Raw genomic sequence first — 24,210 nt, 5'->3', positions numbered from 1 at the left:
TTTCCCTTGTTAACCAGTGAGACCATGAGCTCACACCAGGGTCTGAGTTTAACAGAGAGCATGCCCATGATGCTTAGGGGTGAGGGTGGGCAGGAGGAGAGAAGGGCTGTTCTCTCACGTACCCTGTCTTCTGTTCCCAGGGCCCACCAGGGGGAGATTGGGGTCGCCAATCAGGAGTCAACCAGAGAGCATCTCAGCATGTGGCTCTGGGAATTACACGGGGCACGGCTCAGCTTCCCCCTGCTTCAGGGGACAATTGGGCATTGCAGCAGAACGCAGGTGAGCCGCCCTCTGTATTTGCCTCTTTAAGCAGAACTGAACTGCTTGCTTGAAACGTGGCTATTTGGTTAGAATTAGAAATTCTGTTCTCTGAGCTGGGCATGATGAAGCATGTCTGTAAACCCAGTATCGCCGGCTTCAGGCCAGCCCAGGGTACATATGAAAAAACTGTCCAAAACATGGAGGGAAGAAGGAATTCGATTCTTTGACCATATTAGCCATACTTCAAATCTTCATTGCCACAAATGCCTAATGAACACCACACTGGAAAATACAACCTAGCACCTAGAAGGTCTAGCACTGAATGGTTTGCATCTTCTCAAGGTAGAAAAAAAATGAATAAGAAAAGTAATCCCTTTAAGCTAACTTTTCTGTATATCAGGTTCAGCCCTGGTAGGTGGGTAGGGTAGAGCTCATTGACTCCATGTTATAGCTGAGAAATACAGAGCTGAAGCTCAAAGGTTGGCAACTGTTGGGTTAAATATGGCTAAACCTAAACCCAGTCCTTTACTGTGGTGTGCCACACGCCTGAAATCCTAGCCCTTGGGAGGTGTAGGTAGGAGGAGTTAAAGGCTAGCCTCAGCTGTATAGCAAGTTCAAGACTACCTGAGACCCTTTCACGAAATGCTTAAAACCAATTCTTCCATCTCTAAGACCAACAGTTTTTACTGTTGCAAAAGACTGCTACAAATGCCGTCACCCAATAGGTACTTTGTTCTACATTACCAAAAAAGCTCAGGCCTCCTAGAACTAGGCAGATAGCCCCTCCTCTGTTTTTATTACTGGCTGATTTTTGGAGTGAAGTGATAGCTAAACTTTGTATAGTACAGTTTGGTAACTCTAGGACACCTCAGGGTTCGAATCCTGACCCATCCATCCAGCTAATTATTGTCTCTTGTTTGTTTTTCCGAGGCAGAGTCTCATAGTGCTCCTCCATCTCCCAAGTTCTGGAATCACAGGCATGTACCAAAAATGTGCGGTGTTGAACCTAGAATATCACGCACAGTGGACAAGCAGTCCCCAGCTAAGCTCCACTCCCTACCTCCCACCTCTGAGTTTCAATTCTTCATCTCTAAATGGTGATGATAGTGTTGTTGGGAGGATAAAGGTGATGCATGTGAAATATGATGTATAGAGCCCGGCACACATCGATGCTCCACAAATAACAATGACCCTCGGTGATTGGCAGAACTTACAATGCACTATCGCGTGCAGGAGCACAGTGAGGCTTCCGGAGAAGTCATTACAGTGATCCCTTCCTTCCAGATGATGGATGTGAGTCTCAAGGTCATGCATCTAGAAAGCTGCACACCTAGGGACCATCTCAAGCCATCTGAACTCCGAGGCTCTGCCTCTCTAGCTACACAGTATTCCTTTTCTGAGGAGGAGCAGCAGGCAGCAAGCCTAGCAGAGGAGGCTTAACTATCCCTCTTGATTTCCATCTTCACTCTTCTTTGAAATGGGTAATTAAAGTTTTCTTAGCCTTGTGTAAGGTGGTGCGGGAGTCAGTGAGCATACAGCAGCCCCTTCTACGGACTAACACTTTTATGTCCTACCCGTGTAGAACCTTGCTGGGGAGGAAGTAATACCTGCATGACCGTGACACGAAGCGGCCTTGAAAAGCCTGCAGATTCTACAGCTTTCTTCTCAGCTGCCACGTGTCTCACGCCCTTGCCATCGCACAGAGCAAAGCCACAGTACCCCAGAACTGCAGCTCAGCCAGCCAGGCTGGTGCTGACCACGAAGGACGCAGACCCCAGTGAAAACACGCATTGGTCACTCCACACAACCGTATCACCGCAAAAGCTGATTAATATATCTGTCAAGCGCAGGGTGGGAGGCACTTACCCTGCCACAACGATCTCGAAGTCCCCATCATGGTCCACATCCGTCACTGCCACTCCATAGTTGAGCTGGGTGGGATTGCTGTCGTAGTCAGGGGGCAGAGCAGAGTTGGTAACTGCGGTGAACATGGGCTCAGCCCTCTGGGATCCCCCAGTGAGAGGCAGAAGCCATAGGGGCAGCAGGAGCAGAGCCATCCCGAACATCTGAAAGCAAAAGTCACAAACTTTACTGAAAGTCCCCAGAGCTGAGCAGCTAGGCAAATCCAGTCCCCCTGAGGCCTTGGGGACATCTCCCCTCCCCCCATCCCATAGGACTGCTGTTTTGCTGTTGTTGTTGTTGTTTTTATGAACTCCACCCCGGTATACTGTCTAAAACTACAACCTGCCTCTGCCACAGCAGGGTACCATCCTGCTTTTTCCACTCTCTGTAGCACTAATCAATGCACTATACACAACAGAATTTACTGTGCATCACACTTAGTTACTGCCTGCCGCCTTCTGCTAGAGTTCAAGATCCACTTTGGCATGGATATTTGTTTTATTTACTTGATGTGCACCAAGCTAAAGACAAGGTATGCAATGAGCAGCCAGTATGTATTTAAGGAAGGCAGCGAGGAAGGAAGGAAGGAAGGAAGGAAGGAAGGAAGGAAGGAAGGAAGGAAGGAAGGAAGGAGGAAGAAACTCCCATACTCTGGGAGAATGAAGAAGAGATCTCCATGCAGAGGTGGGGGTGAGACCCCCACAGGTCGCTGGGTCTAGAGTAACAATAGGAGTAGTGAAGGATGGCTCTCCTGTGGGACATACCCCAGAGATAGCCTGGTAGTTTCCCCAAGCCAAGAGTCCTCCCAAGGGCTGGTGGTCATGGCCTCCAGATGAAGAGGCAGTCAAGAGATGCATTCCAGCAAGGTCTGCCAGGTAGCACATCATTCACTTCGAGAAATTAAACCATTGTATGCGTGTTTTATTATAAATTAATTATGTATAATGCATTGTATAATTCATTATAAATTCTCTAACATAACTCAGGGTGTTGCCAAGCAGCCTGGGGCCATGGGAGCCAGTGGCACTCACCCAGGAGACAGCTGAGAATGGCCAGGGCGGGAGCAGAATCCCATCTGCTCTGAGCTAGAGCAAAAGACATTTCGAATGCTGAAGATAGTATCACTCTAAGACTCTGCCTTAGGCAGAGCACTGGACCTCACAGAATGTCCCAGAGACTCTCTCGGAATTCCAGAAAGCTCGCACAGGTCTAGTCCCCCAGAAAAGCGCTACCCTCCTGCCTTCAGAAGGCAGCTAAACCTCCTCCTGACAGAACTTGGCTGCTTGCTTGTCAGTGCATCTGGCAGCAGAGAACAAGGCTGAGCCGGACTGACATCTTAATGAGGGAAGAGCAAAGGAGATCTGAAGACTGTCTCCCCATATGGAGACAGTTGCTCCTGCCAGCAAATGAGCTTGTGCTCCAGGTCAAGGACCTGGAGGTGGGGGGGGGTCCAGGCACTGCCTTTAGATCCAGACAGAAGCCGGAATCTCCCTGGTGTCTCTCTGTAAAGAAACGCAGGGGCAGGGCTCCATTGCAGGGCAGAAACTATGTAGGGTCCATTCTTAAAGGAGGTGCTTGTAGCATGTTCAAAGTGCATGTGTTGGGTGGGAGTCAGGATACAAAATGAGGTCATTCCAAATTAAGAGTCCTCTTGCTAAGACAGTGCCTTCTACTGGACTGTCTAATCACTAAAGACAACACATTATTATTAGAGTTCTACAACATAGTAGGGGATTTGACTGGATAAGGAAACTCCGAACCATCATTAGAAGCCGCCATGGGGTAGAGTATTTAATAGGCAGGGTGGACATAATGAAATGTATCATGGGTCTGAAGATCACTGGACATTTTATTTTATTGATAGTATGACCTCTACTGAAGGGACAATAGTGACCTCCTACTTGAAAGACTGTTCCAGGCCTTGTCTTTTGGACCACCAACCAGCTCCCAAATCATGACACATAGACTTATTATTAGTTTTAAATTTTCAGCCTTGGCTTAGCTCTTATTTTAATCTGTTTCTCTTTATCTATGTTTTGCCTTGGGTTTCTTCCTTCCTTCCTTCCTTCCTTCCTTCCCTGCTGTCTCCATGTCTGGCTGGTGGCTGCCTGGCTTCTGGCCTTGGGTGTGTCCCTCTGTTTCTCCCCTTTCTCTTTTCCTTGTCTCTTCTATTTCCTAGAATTCTCCTATTTATTCTGTCTGCCAGACCCGCCTATCCCTCTCTCTGCCTCACTATTGGCTGTTCAGCTTTTTATTAGACCAATCAGGTGCCTTAGGCAGGCAAGGTGAAGCAGGAACACATGTTTTCATAATTAAGCAAATACAGCATAAACAAATGTAACACATCTTTGCACAGTTAAACTAATATTCTACAGTATAAACAAATGTAACACATCTTTTACACAATTAAAGTAATTTCCACAACAAAAGACAAATCCAATTGATTGGCCTTGGCTGGGATGAATGATCAGTTTATGACTCCTGCAACCAGAGTTGCCTTCTAGAAGGCAGTCAGTCCCTCCCAGGCTTTACAACTGCAATTTGGGTCATGCAGCAAGGGTCAGACCCTAGTAGGGTGATGGGGTTGACCTCAGCATCATTTGGAGAGCTTGATGAGTTCCAATATCACCAGGTTCCAGCTCTCTCCTTTGAAATGTAGGTTTGGGAAGATACCTCTAAGGAACTTTTCTGGCTCCAAAATTCTATGAAAGGATTTTTTTTTGTTTTTTCGAGACAGAGTCTCTCTGTATTGTTTTGGAGCCTGTCCTGGAACTCGATTGGTAGACCAGGTTTGGCCTCTGCCTCCCGAGTGCTGGGATTAAAGGCGTGCGCCGCTACCACCTGGCGAAAGGAATTTTTTAAAGGAGAATTCAGAAGCCTCCACCCCATGTCCTCCATTTGCTTCGGCAAACCTCATACCAGCCTGCATGGCTCCTTTCTGAGGACATTAAACACATTGTAAAGAAAACATCTTTCTAGTAGGGTCCTACAGTGTTTCCCTCAAGACTGGAGAGGAACAAACTATTAATAATGTAGATCCCAAATTTTCTGAGCAGAGTGGGCCAGTGGGTGGCTTCACCTAGAGGGGTAGGCTGGGAGCCAGGCTTAGGGTTTGTGTTCCTCATGTTTAATTACTCTGCCATGCCAAAGCTTCCCTGTACTCGGGTGCTCAGGACCAGCTTTGGGAAGTGAGATGGCTAAGTACTGGGCTATCCACATGGGGGATCAGCAAAGTGTTAGCTGTTGACAATGCATTGTAACTACCTCTCAGGACTCGGATGGAGGCTGCCGTGCTTCCACACATCCTGCCTACTCACAGTGGTCCACAGAACAGCCGAAGGATCATTTAGGAGTCTATTAGAAGTGCAGAATGTTAAGCCCCACCCCAGACTTAATAAATCAGAATATCCATTCTATCAAGATTCCGGGTGATTTGTATGTATGTTAAAATTTAAGGAACTTTGCACACTCTTGGCTACATTGAAATCATGTGGGGAGCTTTAAAAAAGTTTCATGCCTGACAATGATCTCTTAGAGGAGACACCAGGGGCACAGACGACAAAAGGAAAACTAGGTAAGATGGGCTGTATCAAAATCAGAAACTTTTGGGCATCAGCGAACACTATCCAAAGAATGAAAAGTCAACCACAGAATGGGTGTAAATATTTGCCTACCACAATCTGATAAGACATTAATATCCATAGTGTATTAATAAAACACTCCCATAACACAACAGCAAAAAATAAAATAAAATGAAAAGAACCTGAATCAAAGTGGGCAAAGGACTGGGACAGATGTTTCTCCAGAGATCTGCAGACGGCCCACAGGAGCATGGATCTCCACTAACTACAGGAGCATGGATCTCCACTAACTGTATAGTGAATGTTGATCGAAACCACAACGACATACTTCACTCCCATTGGGACAGCAATGACGACAACAACAATAAAAACCCGGAAGTCTACAGACATTGGTGATGATGTGGAGGGCCTGGGGCCCTGTGCATTGCTGTGTCAGAAGACAGTCGAGCGGGGTCCTCAAAAACCTCACCACAGAATTACTATGTGGTCCAGAAATTCCACTTCTGAGTGTGTACCCAAACACTGAAAGAAGGAACAGTTTTTAAAACACTTGTTTGTGTTTATTTTATGCTGGGCTCTTTGTCTTCTGACTAGGTGACAATTTGTTCCTTTCCTGTGAGAAGTCCCTCTGTGTGGCAGGGGAGCTCATGTGTGGGTTAATGAGCTCTGAAGGCTTGGTGGCCCACCTTGGGGGTTTTGTACACCCAGATATGTTGAATGGCTGCGGAATCTCCATCTGAACTCTCAAGTTCGGCATTTTTAAACATGCGCAGCAAAACTCAGCACCCATTTTTGGGCCATCAGCCTTATCTATAGCTACTCCGTGGCCGGGGCACATCAACTTCACCAACTGAAACTCTGGATGGCTCTCATGGCTTGTTTAAAGTGTTGTCTGTCGGTCACTTGATGACTTTCGGATATGCATACCCTGATGGTCTGGGCAGTTTGACAGGTGATCCTAAGCGAACACAAGATGTGGGCCTATTGGCATGTATGACTTTGTGGAGTTTTCTGCATCAAGAGAGTAATGAACTCCTTTCACGGGTCACTTCAGGCTGTTTAACAGAAGCGTGAGAGCAAGGGCTCCTGGGAGAACTCAGGAGAAATAGGTATCTGCTCATCGAGGTACAGAGCAGTGGTAGTAATCACTATGGTCCAAGAGAGCCACCCGAGTGTCTATGAGTGTGGAAGGAAACATAGCATATGCAAACAATAGCGTGCTATCTGGCCTTGACAGGAAAGGCCGTTCTGGCCTTGATGGGAAAGGCCCTTCTGGCCCATTCTACAGTGTGGACAAATCCTGAAGCCAGTCTAGCAGGGAAAGTAAGGTTGTCAGTTATAGGAGGACGAATGCTGCGTGCTTCCATTTGTGGGAGGTAGTAGCCGGACGCACATGGACAGAAGACAGGATGTGGTTTCTAGAAGCTGTGGGTAGCTGTGCTTGATGACTACAGAGTTTCAGAAGATGAAGGGTTCTGCTGATGGATGGGGTGATGGAGGCACAACACGGGGAGTAGGCTTTGCACCACCAAACTGGATTTTTGGTTGTGATTAAATGGTAAACTTTACATCCTGGATATTTTACCACAATTTAAAAAGTGAAGACGCATAAATCTTATCTCAAGACTGACTTCACTGACCTAGGATGGAACCTGTACATAAGAGTTTTAAAAGTTACCATGTGATTTCAATATGTTGTAAAATTTGAGAAACACTGCTCCATACTGGTGCTCTATTACTCTCAGTCTTTAATGGGTCCATGAATCATCTGGTGTCTTGCTAAAATGCAGATTCTGGTTTAATAACTCTGCCAAAGCACCCAAGATTCTGTATTTCTAACAGGCTCCCCAGCGGCATCCATGATGCCGGTCTATAAACTATACATTGAATAGCAAGGTTCTATGCCGGCAGCCCTCAGAGTCTTGAAACCAAGTAATATACTCCACTGAAGATCTGGGCTTGATTCAAGAACTCAAACTGCAAGATTCGCCTTTGCCTCTAGATCTGAGGAGTAAAATCAACCACGAGCAATGAGTTTAGCATCAGCTGTCTTCGCTCATAATAAAATTACCACAACTGGGATGAAATAAGAAGAATCCCAACTTGGATTTCCACACAGAGGTTAGACAAGGGGAAGAGGTCAGGTCAGGTCAAGGAGAAAGATGTAGATGCCATTGAAGAGCAGAACCCAGAGAAAATGGGGGTAGGGAAGGTAGAGACACGTGCCAATGAGTTCCCAGAATCCATCACAGGAGGTGTGCTATTAATATTATTAAATGAAGGAAAGGAGGAAGGAATGTGTCCAAGTGGTAATATGAATCAGCAGAAATGGCTTGCAGCTTGTCACAGGTGTCCAAAAGCTGTTCTTTCTCCAAAGCAACACTTCTCAAACTGCAATGTGCTTGACAATCACCAGAGAGTCCACACTGGTGCCGGCTCTGATCCATGTGGTCTGCATGTTTGACGAGGCAATGTCCAGGCCACCAGCCTACAGACCTCACGTCCAGCAACAGAGCTCTCCGCCAGGGATGCCCAAACCCCGCTACCCAGTGGAATCCCCAGCCTCTGCCCCTGGGAGCACTGTGACATCATTAGTCTCGGGTCACGTCTGGATGCTGTGCCTTTTTGGGACCTGTCCAGCTGATGCTGATGGGCAGTCTGGGATGAGAAACGCTGCCCCAGACTCACAGTCCCCTGATGAGAGTGTTCACTGCGATCTGATTTGAAGTGAAAAATGTTTCTCCTCCTGAAATTCATCATTGACTTGTTGAAGTATATGAAGAAAATCCATTTAGCTGAAGAGTGTCAATGGGAACAGAAGACATGAAGTTTGGGGAAGGAAGCAGAGCGGGCTGAGGCAGAAAGGCGGGGGTGGTCAGAGTGACCGCACATTTGATATGGCTTGCTCAGGAGCCCCCTGTCACCTTATTCTGAATCCTTGGGGGTGGGGAATGTAAACAGGTAAAAATACAGATTGGGAATTGGGTTACAAATAGTAGTTTTTTTGGGGGATGCGTAGTTATCAATCATCTGCTAGGCATTATTACAGTACTGTGTTTGATACTCACCAGTGGGAGCAACACTCAAATGGTGTACACAGCATTGCAGAGTATGTACTGTACACAGTACTAGTACTCCAGTACATAGTAAACAGTACCCCTGCAAGATATGTATGAATTCCATGAACTAAAAAGAAGCAAAACCCAGTCCTTTCCCTCATGGAGCTCGGCAAACAAGTGGCGAATGAAGTATGACACCTGGTATCAAGGCCATGTAAGGCTCTCCAGGGACAGGGCAGACCGGAGGAGGAGGAGGAGGAGGAGGAGGAGGAGGAGGAGGAGGAGGAGGAGGAGGAGGAGGAGGAGGAGGTAACTCAAAGGTAGAATAAACTTTGGCAGAGGGGCACTGGGCCAGAGTGCATGGTGTCTCCGCAGGGAATGGGGAGTTCCGCAAGGCGGTTGTGGAATAAAGACAAGAAAGGTCTTCATGAGGACCACAGTGGGGGCTGGACTTGTGTCTCAGACTCTGGGAAGAATAGCACCACCACAATGACGTCTTTACATGCTCCATAAGCAAACTTTTCAACAATCCTCAGCAAGCTGGAGAGAGGAAGCCAAAATTTGTAGTCAGCGACCAGGATCTGGCCCTGAAGCCCAGCACAGACGAGACAGACCTTGGATGTCCTTGTCTGTCATGTGGGGTCACCTGACCCACAGTGATAAAAGGTCAAGTGAGCCTCAGGGAAGGTCTGGCCAGGGACCAGGAGGACAGCTTGGTGGCCCACAGCAAAGGTGGAGAGTCTTCAGATACCGGTTCCCAGTCACATGCAGAAAAATCAGTTTTCTCAGTTTTCTGTGGCCTCGGGACTCTCCTGAATTGGGTCTGAAAACTGGTATCCAAGCAACCTGGCTTCTCTGCTGTGGGGTCAGGCAGCTGTGGGAGAGGCTTCCAAGGGCAATTTCCAGGGCTCGCAGTTCTTGTGCAATTATCCAAAGTGCAAGGACACACCCCACGCTCTCACAAAAGCAAGAGGCCCAAATGGTGGAAACAAGCAGAGAAAGCAGACCCTTTCAGACACTCGTCAGACAGCTGAGATGAGAGGAAGACGGGGACATGGAAGCTGCAGGAGCGTTCTGCCCCCCCACACACAGACTGGCCCATAGATCCTCGGAGACCCACAAAAGAGCTTCTGGAAAGAAAGTGCCATTGGAGAAGAGCTGGCAGAGCAGCCCTGAAACACTTCCTATAGACCCAGATGAACCTGGAGGAGACGGCTATTCACCATCTGCCGCATGGCATGAGGGGTGCTGTGCAAGAGGGACCACAGAGAGACCAGAAAGATCCCCTCAGGGAGCCAGCAGTGCTTCCAAGGGGGAGGCTGATGGCGCTGGACTTCAGAGGGTGTAAAAAGTGAACTGAAAGGGAGAGGTTGGGGAGGAGGCAAGGACAAGCAGTGTAGGAAGCAGATATGTCACCCTGCCCTGCCCTGCCTGCCTGGATCACAGCTCCCCACTCCTGGAACTTGCCTGGAAGCTCTGCCATTGGAGAGGTGATCCTCATTGGGGATGTCAATGTCTAGAAACATTTCGGGTAGTAAAACCAGGGGAGCAGTTGCTAACGGCATCCTGTGGGTAGAGGTCAGAGATGCTGCTGAATGTCCTTCGGAGCACAGGACAGTCCCCGGAACAGATGCATCTGGTCCTAAGGGTCAATTGTGGTGATGGTGAGAAAGCCCACACTAAAACGGTGCTCCATTCCCCATCAAACCGAACCATTTGAAAGACTCTGCTTGGGGAGTCCTCTGAATGTGGTCCCTGCGGAGGTAACTTGCCCTGTGCTGAGTCTCACCACGAAAGCTAGCCTGCTCTACTGAACGGGACCTGCATTAGGCCTGGGCAGGGCGCCAGCAGGGCAACCGCTACAGGTCAGTTGCATAGGTGACAACAGCGGCATTTCATTCTACCTGCTTAAGTCCTGTCCCCAGCTTCCACTGGTCTTCAGCTAAGTAAGGAAGAAGGTGCTATTCACTGATCTCTTCAAAGCCAACACCATCATTAAGGTTGCAATTCTGGTTGCTCTTCTTGCTTCATTTTTCATAGGTCAAGTCTTGCTGTCCATCCCTCAGTGCTCCCGGCATCTCCATCCTGGCTGATGGGCCATCTCTCCCCTTCATCCTCCATTCCTGATGGCTTCTCTCCTTGTACACACTCCCCAGCCTCCCTCTCCGCCTCAGACCTGAGAGTGTGCTTCAATTTCAGGGAGCAAAAGTGGACAGTAATAACGACGGCATCATGTACCTCTGGCTATGTGGCGCTACTGACGTTCACATAGGTGACTCATTTAGTTCTCACCAGAAGCCTGGGAGGTCGTGTCCCCATTTTACAGATACAGAAGCTTGGGCCCAGAGGCGTTGAGTGACTTTCCCAGGGTTATGTATGACTACACAGTGGACCCACAATCTGTGTTCAACCAAACTAGCTTCAGTGTCAGTATTCCTAGCTACAGGGGCAGGGTGGGGACTGTGTCTCAGGCTGAGGACACAGCGTGTGCATGGTGGAGGTTCAGGTTTCTGTAGCACAATAGGACTCTGCATGGTAGGGGCAGAGGTGTGGAGGAGGGATTCAGGGAAGCAGGCCTACAGAGACTAGAGGCCTTATGGGGACCAGGTCCAAAGGAGGCAGAGGTGACAAAGTAGATAGCATGGTAAAAAGAATACAGTAGGGCTGGAGGTATGGCTCAGTGGAGAGTGTTTGACTGGGATGCACCATACCCTGGCTCTCATTCCCAGGACTGGAAGAAGAAAATAGGACAAGAAAACAATAACATTAATGTATGCAGGAGACCAAGAGAGGGCTAAGTGCAGAGAATAAAAAGAATTAAGAGGGAGAATACCAGGGCTGCCATTTGCCCATTCAATCATTCATTCGGGATTGTTTATGGCCTTTATGTCAGCTGTGTGCTGATCAACAGGAAAACACTGAGAACAAGAGAAAAAGCATTGTGCTGTGTAGTGTTCATTCTAATACCTTAGTTCTATTTCTCCACTCTGCTCCCTTCCGGTCCCCTGTGTGGCAAAATTCTAGACCTCTACCCCCACACACACACAGACCCCCACCCAGGAGGCATCTACTCTATGTTAATCTTTCCTCTCATTGTGGACCTAGGGATGGAACCCACGACCTTGTGCATGCTAGGCAAACGCTACCACTGAGCTACATTCCTTGTGACCCTGTCCTCTGCATTGTCCCCAGCATCAGGAAAATACACTGCCTCCTCCCTTTAAGAGAAAGCTCGAGATAGTGTCTGATAGAGAACAAGAGAAGAAAGCTGGGTCTTTTCCAGAAAACTGGCAAAAGAAAGCCTAAGAGACCCAGGCCAGGCAGTGTCTCAGAGAGCACTCTGCTAACGAGATGGTCTTGTAAAAGAGATGCATGGAGACTGCTGGTCTTAAGCCCAAGGAAAGGTGGGATCTTACTAAACACTACCAGCGGTTCAGCCTTCCTTAGACTGTAAAATGGGAAGATGGGCTTGTAACTGTGGTGAGAGTGGACTGATATGAATGCATGTTAACTTCCGAGCATGGCGCTCGGCACAGCAAACGCCCACACAGGGTATGTAATGCTAACAGTAATCACACTATTACCGCTAGTAATAGATGCTTGCTGCCTGAACAAATGCATCTCAGGAGAAGGGGCCAGGCACGCAGGTGCCCCTTCCAGGAGCAGCTGTCAAATGTTGAGTGGAATGCTCTGGACTGTAAGACTTTGAGGAATAGGCTTGCCTCTGTTACTAATTTGTCTGGGGACCCCAGAGGACTTCTTTGGCTCCTTAAACACTGCTTTCCAAACGCAGAAGCCCTCAATACACTTAGATACACACACTCATTCTTCAAACATGTAGAAGAAGCCTACCTACCAGGTTAGAAATGACAAGTCAGGCATAGTTCCTGGACTTGCAGAGCTAGTTTTGCACACAACCTCATGGGCTAAGTCCAGAGCAGCAGCAACAGGTACAAAGACTAGAGGGAGCCAGCAGGAGAGAAGGGTTAACTAGTGATGTGGGTGGGGATGCCAGACAGGAGAGGGTCTCTGCACCAGGTGAAATGGGATTCCAGGTGGCAGAGACCTATGGATGAGAAACATGCATGCGAGACAGATCAGCGCATGCAGCGAATGCAATTGCTGCTTCCAGAACGCAGAGTCTGGACACAGGGTGATGGGCGATGGGAAGGAAGAAGAAGTGGAGAATATAGCATTGTGTGGAGGTTGCAACTGGGGTCTGCCAGAGTCTGCAATGCCAAGGGGAGGAGCCTGGATCACACCGTGGGCAGGTTTTGAAGTAAGGCCAAGACATGATCAGACTTGCATTTTTCAAAAGGGCATTTAGCTTTGGGGCAGCCGTGTGCAGGACATCGACTGTGTCCCCGAGGAGATGTGAACGGCCTGGGGTGGGGGCGGGGTGGACTACTGGATGACCTCCAAAGTTCTTTCCAGACCTAAGAGTCTTTGGGTCAGTCCCCCCCCCGAAATCATTTAAAATGCATTAGTGGACCTTGCTATTTAAGAGCCTCCTCTTGGGAATGGTTGTGTGAAACAATGATTCATCCCCTGGTTTGTCTTCAGCAGAAATCCAAATTTTCATCTGTTCCATGGGCCTAAAGCAGGGTAAGGCTGCTTGAAGGGGGCATCACTGAAGCTACTTGGGGTGGAGGAGGGGAGAGGAGTGAGAAGCAGTTGTGGATGGTAATGAGGAAAGGAAACCTCCTAGTTCTGGGCTGGCAGCTGACCAACATCCTGTTGAGTGGACCTTGCACAGGGTTCCTGAAGCCTGCGGATCCACAGGGGCCAGGCACTATACATGGCCCTGATGCCAAATGCTAGCTTTTGAGAAGGAGCTAGAAGAGAAGCAGGTATCACTGACTGAGGACAGTTTGGAGATATACCAGAGGCTACCTCTGCCTCAGAATGGCCACCTCTACCGGCTTTTACATTTCTTTCACAGAGCACCTGCTGAGCTCCGCTACCCATAGGGTGCTGTCCTGGGTGCTGAATCCGCACCTGAGAACAAATGATGCTGTCTTTCTCCCTCACATCACTGCCAGGGCAGCATCTCCATGGGGACTCTTGTTTCTGCCCTTGCAAGAGCCTCTTGGGATGAGAGGTGCGGGGCTGTGAAGTGTAGCGGAAACTGCTCTTAGAGGCCAGGGTGAAAACGGAGCTCACTTACAAGAGAAGGGGCCTATCAGTAGCAGAAAGAGCTGTGACCCAGCTTAGGTGACTGATTTCCTGAGACCTAGAGCTCAGGGCCCCCAGTGCATCCAGGCAGGGTTCTAAGCAGCAAAGCCTCATTCTCAAACGCAGATATCCAGGGTTGTAACCTCAAGGGAGTTGTAAGTGGCTTCCTTCTCCAATCCTGACGCAGGGAGGGATCCACTGTCCAGCCTTACGCCGAGAGCATCAAGTAGAGCTGTTACTATCCTACGAGAGCTTTGCAGCTAAGCTGCAAGGGAAAATCCAGGCGTCCAGGCCTGTGCCTGTCCCGAGAGCTAGTGAGATTTGCTGGCTCATGTAAGATAGTGCAACAAAGGAGGCGCAGGACAGAATCCTCACGGAAGTAACTGCTCTAGCCAGAAGGAAACGGTCATAAGTAAGGGGAAAGGCCCATGTGGTCTCTCCTCTGGTCACCAGGACAGTCCTTTAGCTCAGCAGTGATTCCATGACCTTGTCAGCATACTTGTACGGTGCAAACAAAGATAAGAGTAACTGGAAACATCAGCGAGGGTCATTTTACACTCTCTGCACTCTCCATTCTTCTGTGGCTAATTAAAGCAATATGTCAAAACGTCCCTTGGAAGAGATCTTTAAGAATATGTCTGTTAAGTAAACAAGGTTTTACTAATTAATGTCCCGCCTTCCCATCCCTCCCGGAACTTCCGTGTAGAACTTCTAAGTGCCAGCTGCCCTGCCCCCAGCAGAAAGGGTGCCAGGGAAGTCACAGTCTCCCCTGCCCCAGGGAATGGGGACAAATCCAGTTGCCTGTCATTTGTGGAGCTATCAGTTTCTCCCCCGGATGTTGATCAGATTTCCTGGGCTGGAACCAACTCACAGGGCCAGGAGACTGGAATTTTTCCAAGAAGTAAGCGTTTTGTTTCACACAGAGGCTACACGATTTATTTCAAGGAAAAATCTTAGCCTTTTTTTTTCTTTTCTTTTTAGGTGCTAGCATTTTTGAAGGGCAACTCTTTGGACTTTCCTCTAAAGATAAGGACTCTGATCCCTATCTTTTGTTAAGACCACCCCTACCATAGGCACACACAAAGCGGGCATGGGAGTCTGGGAGCCATTGGTTCAATGTTATACTGTGTGAGTCAGCATCACAGAAACAGAACTTTCCAAACCTCCAAATTTATAATAATAGCAGTATTAATAATAGTCTCCCTGTAGTTTTCTAAGTGTTTTCACAGCTCACATTTATTCTTCACAACAACTTTGCAGGGAGTTTGGGTAAGTCAGTCTCAAGGGAGCAGATGTGAGCTCCAACCTAGCTCTGCCATCCACTTGCTGTAGGACTCTGCCTGGCTATCTATCCACTCTGGACCTCAGTGTCCTCAGCCACTGCAGAACTGGGTTATAACATTTCCAAAATCTCTGCCACCTGTAATATGCTGCTGGGCTCCAGTCTTGGTACCACTGACATCTGGGGCCAGATAATTAGGTGTGCGGGGGCTTTCTGTGCACTGAAGGATGTTTAGCAGCATCCTAGCCTTTCTCCCACATGGTGATGATTGTAGCATCCTTTACTCCAAGTGTGGCAATACATATTATCTCTAGACACTGCCAAAAGTCTGGGTGGTGTAGGCTAAGAAACCTCTCCAGTCACTGCCTAGGGGCTTCGGTGAGGTCAAGATCGTGAGTAGCTGGTGGAGCAAAGGTCTTTCTATCCTATCCTCTTCTCTAACCCCTTTACACCTTTTGTACATGTTTCAAACCCAATCTCACAGTCCTCTGCTACTTCTTATTTCTTAAATGCCCTAAGTGGTCCAGAGTGTGTTTGGTGTGATAATGAACCAATTGATTTCATACTTTCTCCTAAGGAGAGTTCACACGTTTATATGTCCCCTAAGCAACCAGCCAGACTCTTCAGAAACCCAGAGCCGAGTCCAGGCTGGCCTGGAAGCCTATCTGCAGCCTGCAGGAGGCTCGGTGAGCATGGATTTGTCAGCACTCTTAAATCACTGGGCTCTGAGGAAGGCTTCTCCCAGCAGAAAGATCCTTCCTCAGGAATCAATAGCTCAGGGCCTTCCATCACATTCAGAATTATCCTGGGAACTGTAAAATTTCTTTTCCCCGAGCATGGCAGAATCCCAAAGTGAAAATCCAGCTTTGGGCCAGAGAAGAAGGCAAGGGGAATACCTGCCAGTCAGACTTTGTTCATCAGCCTCTATGTCACCATGACCAGAAGCTGATGTGCAAACTCGACACTTGGCCTTAGCTGTAGGAGAAAAAGATCCCATGCAGTTCTCAGTGATCCAGCACTAACAGCCCCTTCCGAATGACTAGCTCTCTGCATCACATCTAAGGAGATGAATCCCAAAGACCATCTCCCCCGCCTCTGCTCACCTACCCTCCCAGGGAGATCTTATTTATATTCTTCCTATACTGAATTAATTAATACTCCCCTGACCTCATCTAGAACCAGACCAAGGCTGCCAAGACTGAGGACATTTCTCCAGTTAAATCGAGGTGGCCGTCAGCAATCTCAAGTACAGCTCTCAGAGTCCCACTAAGGGCTGTGGCTCCCTGGTGGCCCACATTATCTTCACTTCCCGCTCTTATAGATGAAGACCCATCTTGTCTGTGAGCCTGGAGAGATGAACAATCGTAAGCATTTTCCTTGGCAACACACATCCATTGGGTGACTCTTAGAGATAGGGGTGGGTTCTGCTTCTCAGAATTCTGGATTGACAGCAGGATCCTTTGTGAAGACAGGCCACCAAGTCTGCCAAGGCTCCACGAGGGACCCCATGAAGTTGATACAGTAATGTAAAGAAACTGGATGGTAGCATAAAACAGAGGGTCAGCCATGGGCCCAGCAGACCCACAGAACAGAAGAACACCAGGAATGAGAGCATTGTCGAGGTCCCCAGATGCCAGAAGAGGAGGGATTTATTGAGACTAGAGCCTTCCGTACTCTGACCTTGAGCTAGGAGCAGCAAGGATGGAGGGCATTGGGAAACACTCTTTGGAGTTCTCTAGTTCATCTGGGATCTAAGTTTGAGAAGTCCACCCCCAGCAGAGGTTTGACTGCAGGACAGAGTGGCCATGCTCTACTATGTTTTAGAGGATGTCTAAGCCTTGGCTTAGGTGCTAAGACTATCTGGTGATAGCCTGAGCATTTATAACTCCATTACATGGAGTTGCACAGCTTTTGTCTAAAGACTACTTAGAACAGTAAGACAAGACAACGCGGTAAGGAGAACGGGTAACTTGGAATTCCTATGACCTGTGAATGTTCATTACGAGAACTTTTATCTTCTCTTGCCTTCCTTGCAAAGAAAATTTCCCTAAATTTTTAAAGCTATTAGTATATCCAAGTCTGGTCTGCCAGTAATTACCAGTGCCTACTGTGTAGTGAGCATATGTCTATTTTCTCAGCACAGAAGAAGCAGGTCACTGGAGTGGAGAAAGCTCCAAACAGGGAACTAGGAATTGTGGGGTTTGGCCCCATCTCTTCCACCAAACAGCCATGTGACCTTGGGCAAGACACTTGTTTTACTACAGCTGTATTATCTGTGTACATGAGAATGTTAGGGCCAGGTGAGGTGGACTAGATGCCCCCCACCCCCAGCCAAGGTCCCTTTCTCCGAGTGTTGACATTCTTGGGTTCCCAGAATTCAAAGACTACATGGATACCAAACAGAAAAACAGAAAACAATGATTTCCAACAGCAGGTAGAGCTATGTATCAGTTCTGTCTCCCAGGAATATAGTGCCTCACCCACCCCACTACATCTGGGGTCGCAGGACCAGCTGAAGTCAACAAGACATGTGGTGGAAGGGTCTGGATCACAACAATTCTCAGCCACAATGGATGATTGTTGGGGGTTGTGGCCTGAGCTTGCTCAAACCATTCCTATGGCCAGTGAAGGGTAAGAAGTGAGAAAGTCACTAGTCCTGAGCTAGGTGCTTTTGGCGCCCCCTACTGGATACCAAGGAGCCTGTTCCACCTCCAAGCTTCCACTGACTTCGCAGGCAGCAAGGAAGCTTGAGGACCAACTCAGGTGGTCACAAGCTGTATAACAGAACCCCTTCCTGGTTGGTGGTCCATTCTCTCTATAAGATTCTGTGTTTTACTCCCTAGTATTACAACAAGCCATTGGCCTGCTCATTCACACCGGCTACCTTAACCAAACATCCTGGTGTCAAACAGTAAATATTGGGGTTCAGAACACCAGGTGCAGCCCAGATGGAGAAAGGAAGAAAGAGCAACAAGCAGGTATTTCACTGCACAAATCCCTAGCAGAAAGAGGGTCTTGGGAAAGGCAGCAGAGAAATGTTGACTGCAGGAAAACAGAGAAGGGTGCTGGGGGGTTGGACATGAATTGGTAACCCCTATAAGATCATTGTGCAAAAGCAGGTATCCAGGGAGTTGAACACACCCCATGGGTAGGCCTGGGGGTATGGTGAAGGATACAGCCCCAATGCATTGGCTGAAGAGCTGATAACCTCCAGCAGCTCCAATCTTCTCCAGAGTCCATCAGCACCAACTGGAAACTAACGAATTTTAATCATGGCCCTCTAGGCCAACCAGCACCAAGGACTAAATTCCCTTCATTGCCTACTAAATCGGCTTAGAACCTGCCTCCAGAAGGTTTTTTAACCAAGACAGAAAGAGAGAGAAAACTGCTTCCTTGAACACCATATTGGGACCACTGCCATGTTTCCACTTTGACCCTCCGCTGCTTCGTCTCCGCGCCTGAGAGCAAGAGGAGCTGTTCAAGTGTCTGGATTTGCTTTAATTCAATGGGAGTATTTCTGTCCCAAGTTATCACGGTTTCAAATCTCCCCTGATAGCTTTCCCCAGGAGTTCTCCCGGGCTCAAGTCAGCACCACAGAGCTGTCCCCTACTCTGGGAAGCTTGCTTCCTTTTCCACCTGGCCTCATTTGCGAAGTCCTGCTCCTATCCCAGGTGCCTCAAGTGCAACTCGTGAATGCTTCCTGGAGAACTGAAGCTTCTTTCTGGGAGGCACAGAAGCCCGGTAGGTGAACCCACCCAATAACAATAGTATACATTAGTCATTCGAGGAGGAAGCCCCCCACCTACACCCTTAGGGAGGCTCCCATCCCGACTGGGATGACTTTGGATTCTTTAGTTGGGTTCTGCAGAAGCGGGACTAACCAGGGCTCTTAACTACTGTACTGCAAAAGAAGCACGCTGCATTGCTGGGCATGTCCCCAAGCCTGCCTGTCGCCCCACCAAAACCTCTATGTGCTTCCATGAGACCAAGGGAGACCCCATGGTTCCCCTAGAATGCCGGAAAACAGCTTGTCAGATACAGCCCTAACCAGAAAGCCAGACCACACCTCGGTCCAGCAAAAGGAGGTTGGCAGCTACACCGTGCACCGGGGCTGGCTCCGGGAGCACTCTGCCACCCAGTGCTGTGCTTGAGGAGACAGCTCGGCTTCCCCGGAGAAGAGCTATGCCCCCCGAGGGATCTTCCCCAACCTGGAAACGTTGGCAGTCGGCCGAGACCCCTCGGCCCCAAGCTGAGCTTGCCTGGCTGGGTGACTCCCCCTGTATCCGCTGCACAGCCTTCACCTGCTCCACCCCCTCCTAACCCCACTGCCCCTTTCTCAAAGTGCTGACCTCCATCCACTGTACCCCTAACCAGTTCTCGGCCAACTGCGGGCTGTCACCCCCACACCTCGGCTCCCATCTCTTCCACCACCTCCAACCCAGCTCCCTCCTCGCCCCCAGCCCGCGGGGAGGATCTGCGCGCCAATCGAGTCCAGCGTCTCTTGGCAAGTTGGGAGCAGTGCCGCCGCCTTCGCGGACCCGATCTTCCCAGGTCCCCAGCTGCATCCCCGCCACCCCCTCGGGGCGTACGGGGAGGGGCGCTGGGCTGGAGAAACTTTCTCCGCCGGAAGGGGTGGGGGCTCCAGGAGCCGATACTTACACTCAGGTCAGCGCTCGGAGCCATCCTCTGGCTCTCTTAGCCCCACCGCCTGGGGGCGTGGGAGAGCGGGCTCTCGCTGCCGCCTCTGCCGCCGGCGCCGCCGCCTTGCAGCGCCCAGCCCTGGTCCCGGGCTGGTCTCGAGCCTCCCGCCCCGACGCCGCGCGCTCGCTTTATACAACTCCACTCGAGCGCGCCCGGGCTTATGTAAAGGCTGGCGGATGCCCGCAGCCAATGGCACGGCAGCTGGTGCCGGGGCCCAAGCTTGGGGGGCGCACGCGCGGCCAATCGCGGCCCGGGGAGCCCGGGGAGCCGGGTGGGGGAAGGGGCGCCTCCCCGCGCTGATTTAGGAGCCGGGATTGCGGTGGCAGCAGCCGGCAGCCTGGCTGGCCCGGCGCGGCGGGCACTGGGGTGGGCGGCGGCGCGGGCGGCGGCGAGGGCGGGTGCCCCAGTGCTCTGCCGCGCCCCACCGCCGCGCCGCGTAACCTTCAGGAGGCAGCGGGGCCTGGCGAGTGGGGAGAGGGCGCCTTGGAGGGGCGCTAGGGACCGGGCGGGCGGGAGGCAGATGTCCCTAGGGAGGGTGCGCGGGGAAGGTAGTGCAAATGGGGGAGGGGAGGCCGGCGAGCCCAGGACCCCGCAGCCACCCTGCGCACAGGGCGGGAGTGGCGGCGGCGCTGCCTTCTCTCTGCTTCGCAGATAGCGATCTGGCGTCTCCAGGGCCCGGCCGGAGCGGCCACGCGAGCCACGCTGATGGCGAGATTTCTCGCTGCGGAGCGAGCTCCGAGTCGATCTTTATCCAGCCTGGGGACGTGTCCGAGCGCCTCCCGGGGGCTGCTCAGTATGGGGAACAGAGCTTCACCACGGTCCCAGCGGGCGGAGAGCAAGCGAGCACGGCTCAGCGGTCAGGCACGGCGGCCCAGACGACTGTGGGCAGCGTCTGCTCCCCAACATCCGCGCCCCCGCTCCGCGAGCTGAGTCCTCACCCCACCTAGCCCTCAGCACCCACAGGGGTTGAGCCTGACCCACCTGCTTTGCCCACACGAACAGCTACTGCTTGCTCTCTCTTCATTGCCACCAGCTGGCTCAGCTGGGCGCGATGGCTTTGGTCTCTCTGGTCCAAGGGTAGTTCTGGGAGGGCGACTAAGATGGAGAAGAGTGGCTTGGTCAGCAGCACCTCAAATACAGGTCGGTGCCTGGGGCAGGAAACCAACTGAGGTCAACAACAATGACAGGACCCTTCTTTTACATTTACAATAGAACCAGCCACATAGTAGGTGCTCAGCAAGAACTTAGTGAATTTTGACATTCCGTGAATAGGCCCGGTGGGTTTCAGAAACCCAGACACAGGGCTTCGGAGGAGAAGTATCTGGAAATCTACTGTCCGAGGGAGAAGGAGCTGAGACCGTTTACTCAGTTCCAAAGGCTTTTGTGACCATTACTCACTAACTAGCCTGCCTTCTGTGCTTGACTCTTAAAAGGACTCCGATGAGGGTTCTGCTACAGAGGGCCCTGCCAACCAGTTCCTGGCTGGACCCAGTTATCCACAGATACTGATCAGAACTGTCAGCCCTGTTTGAAAGTATTTGTGCTTTCCTCTTAAAAGCAGTAGCTAAGCATAGACAAAGCTGGTCTCTCGGGCTGTGGAGGAGCTCAGGTTCTTAACCCTCCATGGCGGGGAACCTTTGAGAACTTGGCAAAAGTTACTGAAGTCTTCTGGAAAAGTTGGCAAACATTCACACTCAGGTGGCTTTTGAGTATAATTTCAGGATCTTTAGGAATCACAAGTCTTTGGGTGCTCTCTCCATTTTCTACCCGATTCTCCGGGGTTCTAGGCCAGTGACTTATAGTCATCCTCTAGGGATCAGGGAGTGTTCCCAGCCTGATGAATGTGTGGATGTGCATCTCAGAAAGATGCTGTCTCATACACACAAGGGGATGTGGGGAATTGTTAGAACTCCACATTAATACTCCAGCAGCAAGTAGCCTCCCTCCCAAGAGCACTTCTGGTCCCTAGCTCCCTCCATAAGGACAACAGTAGGCTCTGCAGTCTGATGGATCACACCACCACCGGTGCTGAGGACATCTGCATCCTGTGGCTGTGGTCCTGGCACTTGAGAGACTGTCTCCACACTTGTCCTCTGAGGCTTATCCCTGCCACCCTCTTTACGTGGAAATAAGTAGCAGGTTGTCAGATCCTGTCTAATCGGCAAGGGTTCCTTAGCCAGAAACTCCAACTCAAGGAGACAGCAAGTGACTGGTAATTAGCCAGCCTCACTCAATCCCAAGCATCATCTGAACACACCTTTCTTGGTTCTGTTCTCACCTCGCTCTCTCTGCCTGGGAAGCTGTGAGCAGCAGTCCCAGCTGTGGTGACTCACCTAACCCTGACAGATTTAGTAACCAGTGCGGTAATTATCAGCATCAGCCATCCAGATGTGACTAGGTAGTTGGTGCAAAGCAACTCACGGTTCCCGCCGCCGCCGCTGCTAGCCAGGTGAGGGGAGAGCAGAGCAAAGGTGCTGGGGAAGGATGGAGAAATGGGAGAGTGACAGGTGTTCCACTCGGGGAGTCCTTCAAGGAATGGGCTGGTCCTAGAATTTCTAATTCTTCTGATGTTGTCCATGTCTGGAAGCCCTTGAAGCCAGGGTGTTTTAGAATTCAGAGAGATGCCAAACATGTTGCGCCACCCTGTGAGGTCTGGAGTCGCATCTGAAAATCAGACACATCCATATTTCCGCAATGAAATGTCAGGGCTTCTAGAGTGAGGGTGAGGGTAGGGTGGTTTCGCGTCAGTTTAGGTCAGGATTCATCTCCAGGTGAGTTGCAGCACCAAACTAGCAAAACCCCAAAGGAATCCCAAGCATTTAGACACTGGGGGATTTGGACATCTGAAACTGCAGACAGGGACTGTGTTTTAGACTGCTGGTTCCTGAAGAAATGAATTCTTTGTGAGGGTTGCAGAAGCAGCAGCAGTGGATGGGAAACCACATACTGTGACATGCTTTTCAGGGATGTGAGGATGTAACCCCCTTTTCAAACCAAGCCACTTTCGGCACGTCCTCTTTTTTCAGGGAGTGCACATGTGTCACGTGTCAACAGTATGCTACGAGTGACAGGTGGGCAGAAAGAGCTTTTGTCTGGGATGAAAACAGACAGGAAGTCTTCTTGTAGAGATGCCTCAGCCCCTGGGGGGGGCAGTTTGTTCTAGGGGTGTAACTGTGGTGGGCACAGAGAGGAATCTTCTGTGTTAGCTCAGGACAACTGAAGGACAGCTAGAGGCAAACTCTTCCAGGCAGGCTACAGACCAGAGAGGCAGGCAAGAAACAGGGAGATGCTACAGAGTCCTGGGGACAGGTGGGTATCAAGGTCAGAGCTGCTTGGGACTGGGTAGAAGCCTGGGACAATTGGAGGAAGCATGTGGGCACAGTGTTCTTCCCAGCATAGGTCCTGGTTGCTCACCCACCTATGTGTGGAATATGCTTTGGGGGTTCCTCCATGTTGCAGTTAAAATGACTCTGCAACCCAAGGGGCTGGATGAAGATGGAGACAGGGAAAGCCCCGGGAAACCTTTGTCTACACAGTTCTCTGACCCTGTCCCAGTTGCCAAGCCACAAAGGCTCCCCCATGTCAGGGGGCCTCTTTGTAGCTCAAGATCAACATAAGTTTCACATTGAATTTTAAGGTTAGTCTGCTGACCTCTAACCTGCACAGTACCCTTTCCTTCCAACAGAGTTCTGCCTGGCACCGGTCGGTTTAGTAACTGAAGCTCTGTGTTATTGTCTCTTCCTGGTCCTGAGGTTGAGAATTCTGAGATCCTTTCCTTCCCGTGGCTTGCCAAGTCTTTGTCACCGCTGCCCCATGTTTCTGACATCGACTTCCTTCTCATTCCGTGAAGTTCCTCATGCCAGCTCCCTTAGACGTCCTCTAGCTTGGCCTCACCTCTTCTGCCATCAGCTGCCGGGAACTCCTTTCTCCTGTGGTGCTCTGGTGGTCAGGTCTTGCTCCAGGCTCCAGCCCCTCCCGGTCTGGCATCTCCAGCTTCCAGCCCAGCCAGATTCCTAGCGGATATGAGCTCGTGACCCTGGTTTAAAGAAGAAAGCATCAGTTTGTGGAAGCCCGTCCTCATCAGCTAATACCAGGGAGAGCTCTGGGCTGGGGGCACTTTCGGGTTTCATCTTGTAGGAGGAGGAAGTGAACACGAGAGGAAGGTGGAGGAGAGAGGGGAGAAGAATCAGAAAAGAGAAAGGGAAGAGGGACTCCAGCCGAGGGAGGAGAATGTTTGAAGTCTTTTTCC

At 50.2% G+C, this 24,210-nt stretch overlaps 1 protein-coding gene across 4 annotated transcripts in view; it reads right to left on the bottom strand.

Moving 5' to 3' along the window:
* The window catches only part of Crtac1 (cartilage acidic protein 1), a 139,419-nt gene extending 119,341 nt beyond the window's left edge, over positions 1–20,078 (bottom strand). The window contains exons 1-2 of one of the 4 annotated variants that reach the window (XM_021236121.2): positions 19,920–20,078; positions 2,128–2,327 (exon numbers count right to left, since the gene is read on the bottom strand). In XM_021236121.2, the coding sequence (XP_021091780.2) occupies positions 2,128–2,327; positions 19,920–19,943 (224 nt within the window). In that variant the 5' untranslated portion in view covers positions 19,944–20,078. The remainder of the gene's footprint in view (positions 1–2,127; positions 2,328–19,919) is intronic. The other 3 variants (XM_013115054.3, XM_040744302.1, XM_005063580.4) reach the window with 3 other exon arrangements.
* Between the last annotated feature and the right edge of the window lie 4,132 nt (positions 20,079–24,210).

This window comes from Mesocricetus auratus, unplaced genomic scaffold (genome assembly GCF_017639785.1).
Source record: "Mesocricetus auratus isolate SY011 unplaced genomic scaffold, BCM_Maur_2.0 Super-Scaffold_4256, whole genome shotgun sequence".
In the NCBI taxonomy this organism is placed as follows: domain Eukaryota; kingdom Metazoa; phylum Chordata; class Mammalia; order Rodentia; family Cricetidae; genus Mesocricetus; species Mesocricetus auratus.
This window is presented reverse-complemented; position numbering and strand designations above follow the sequence as displayed.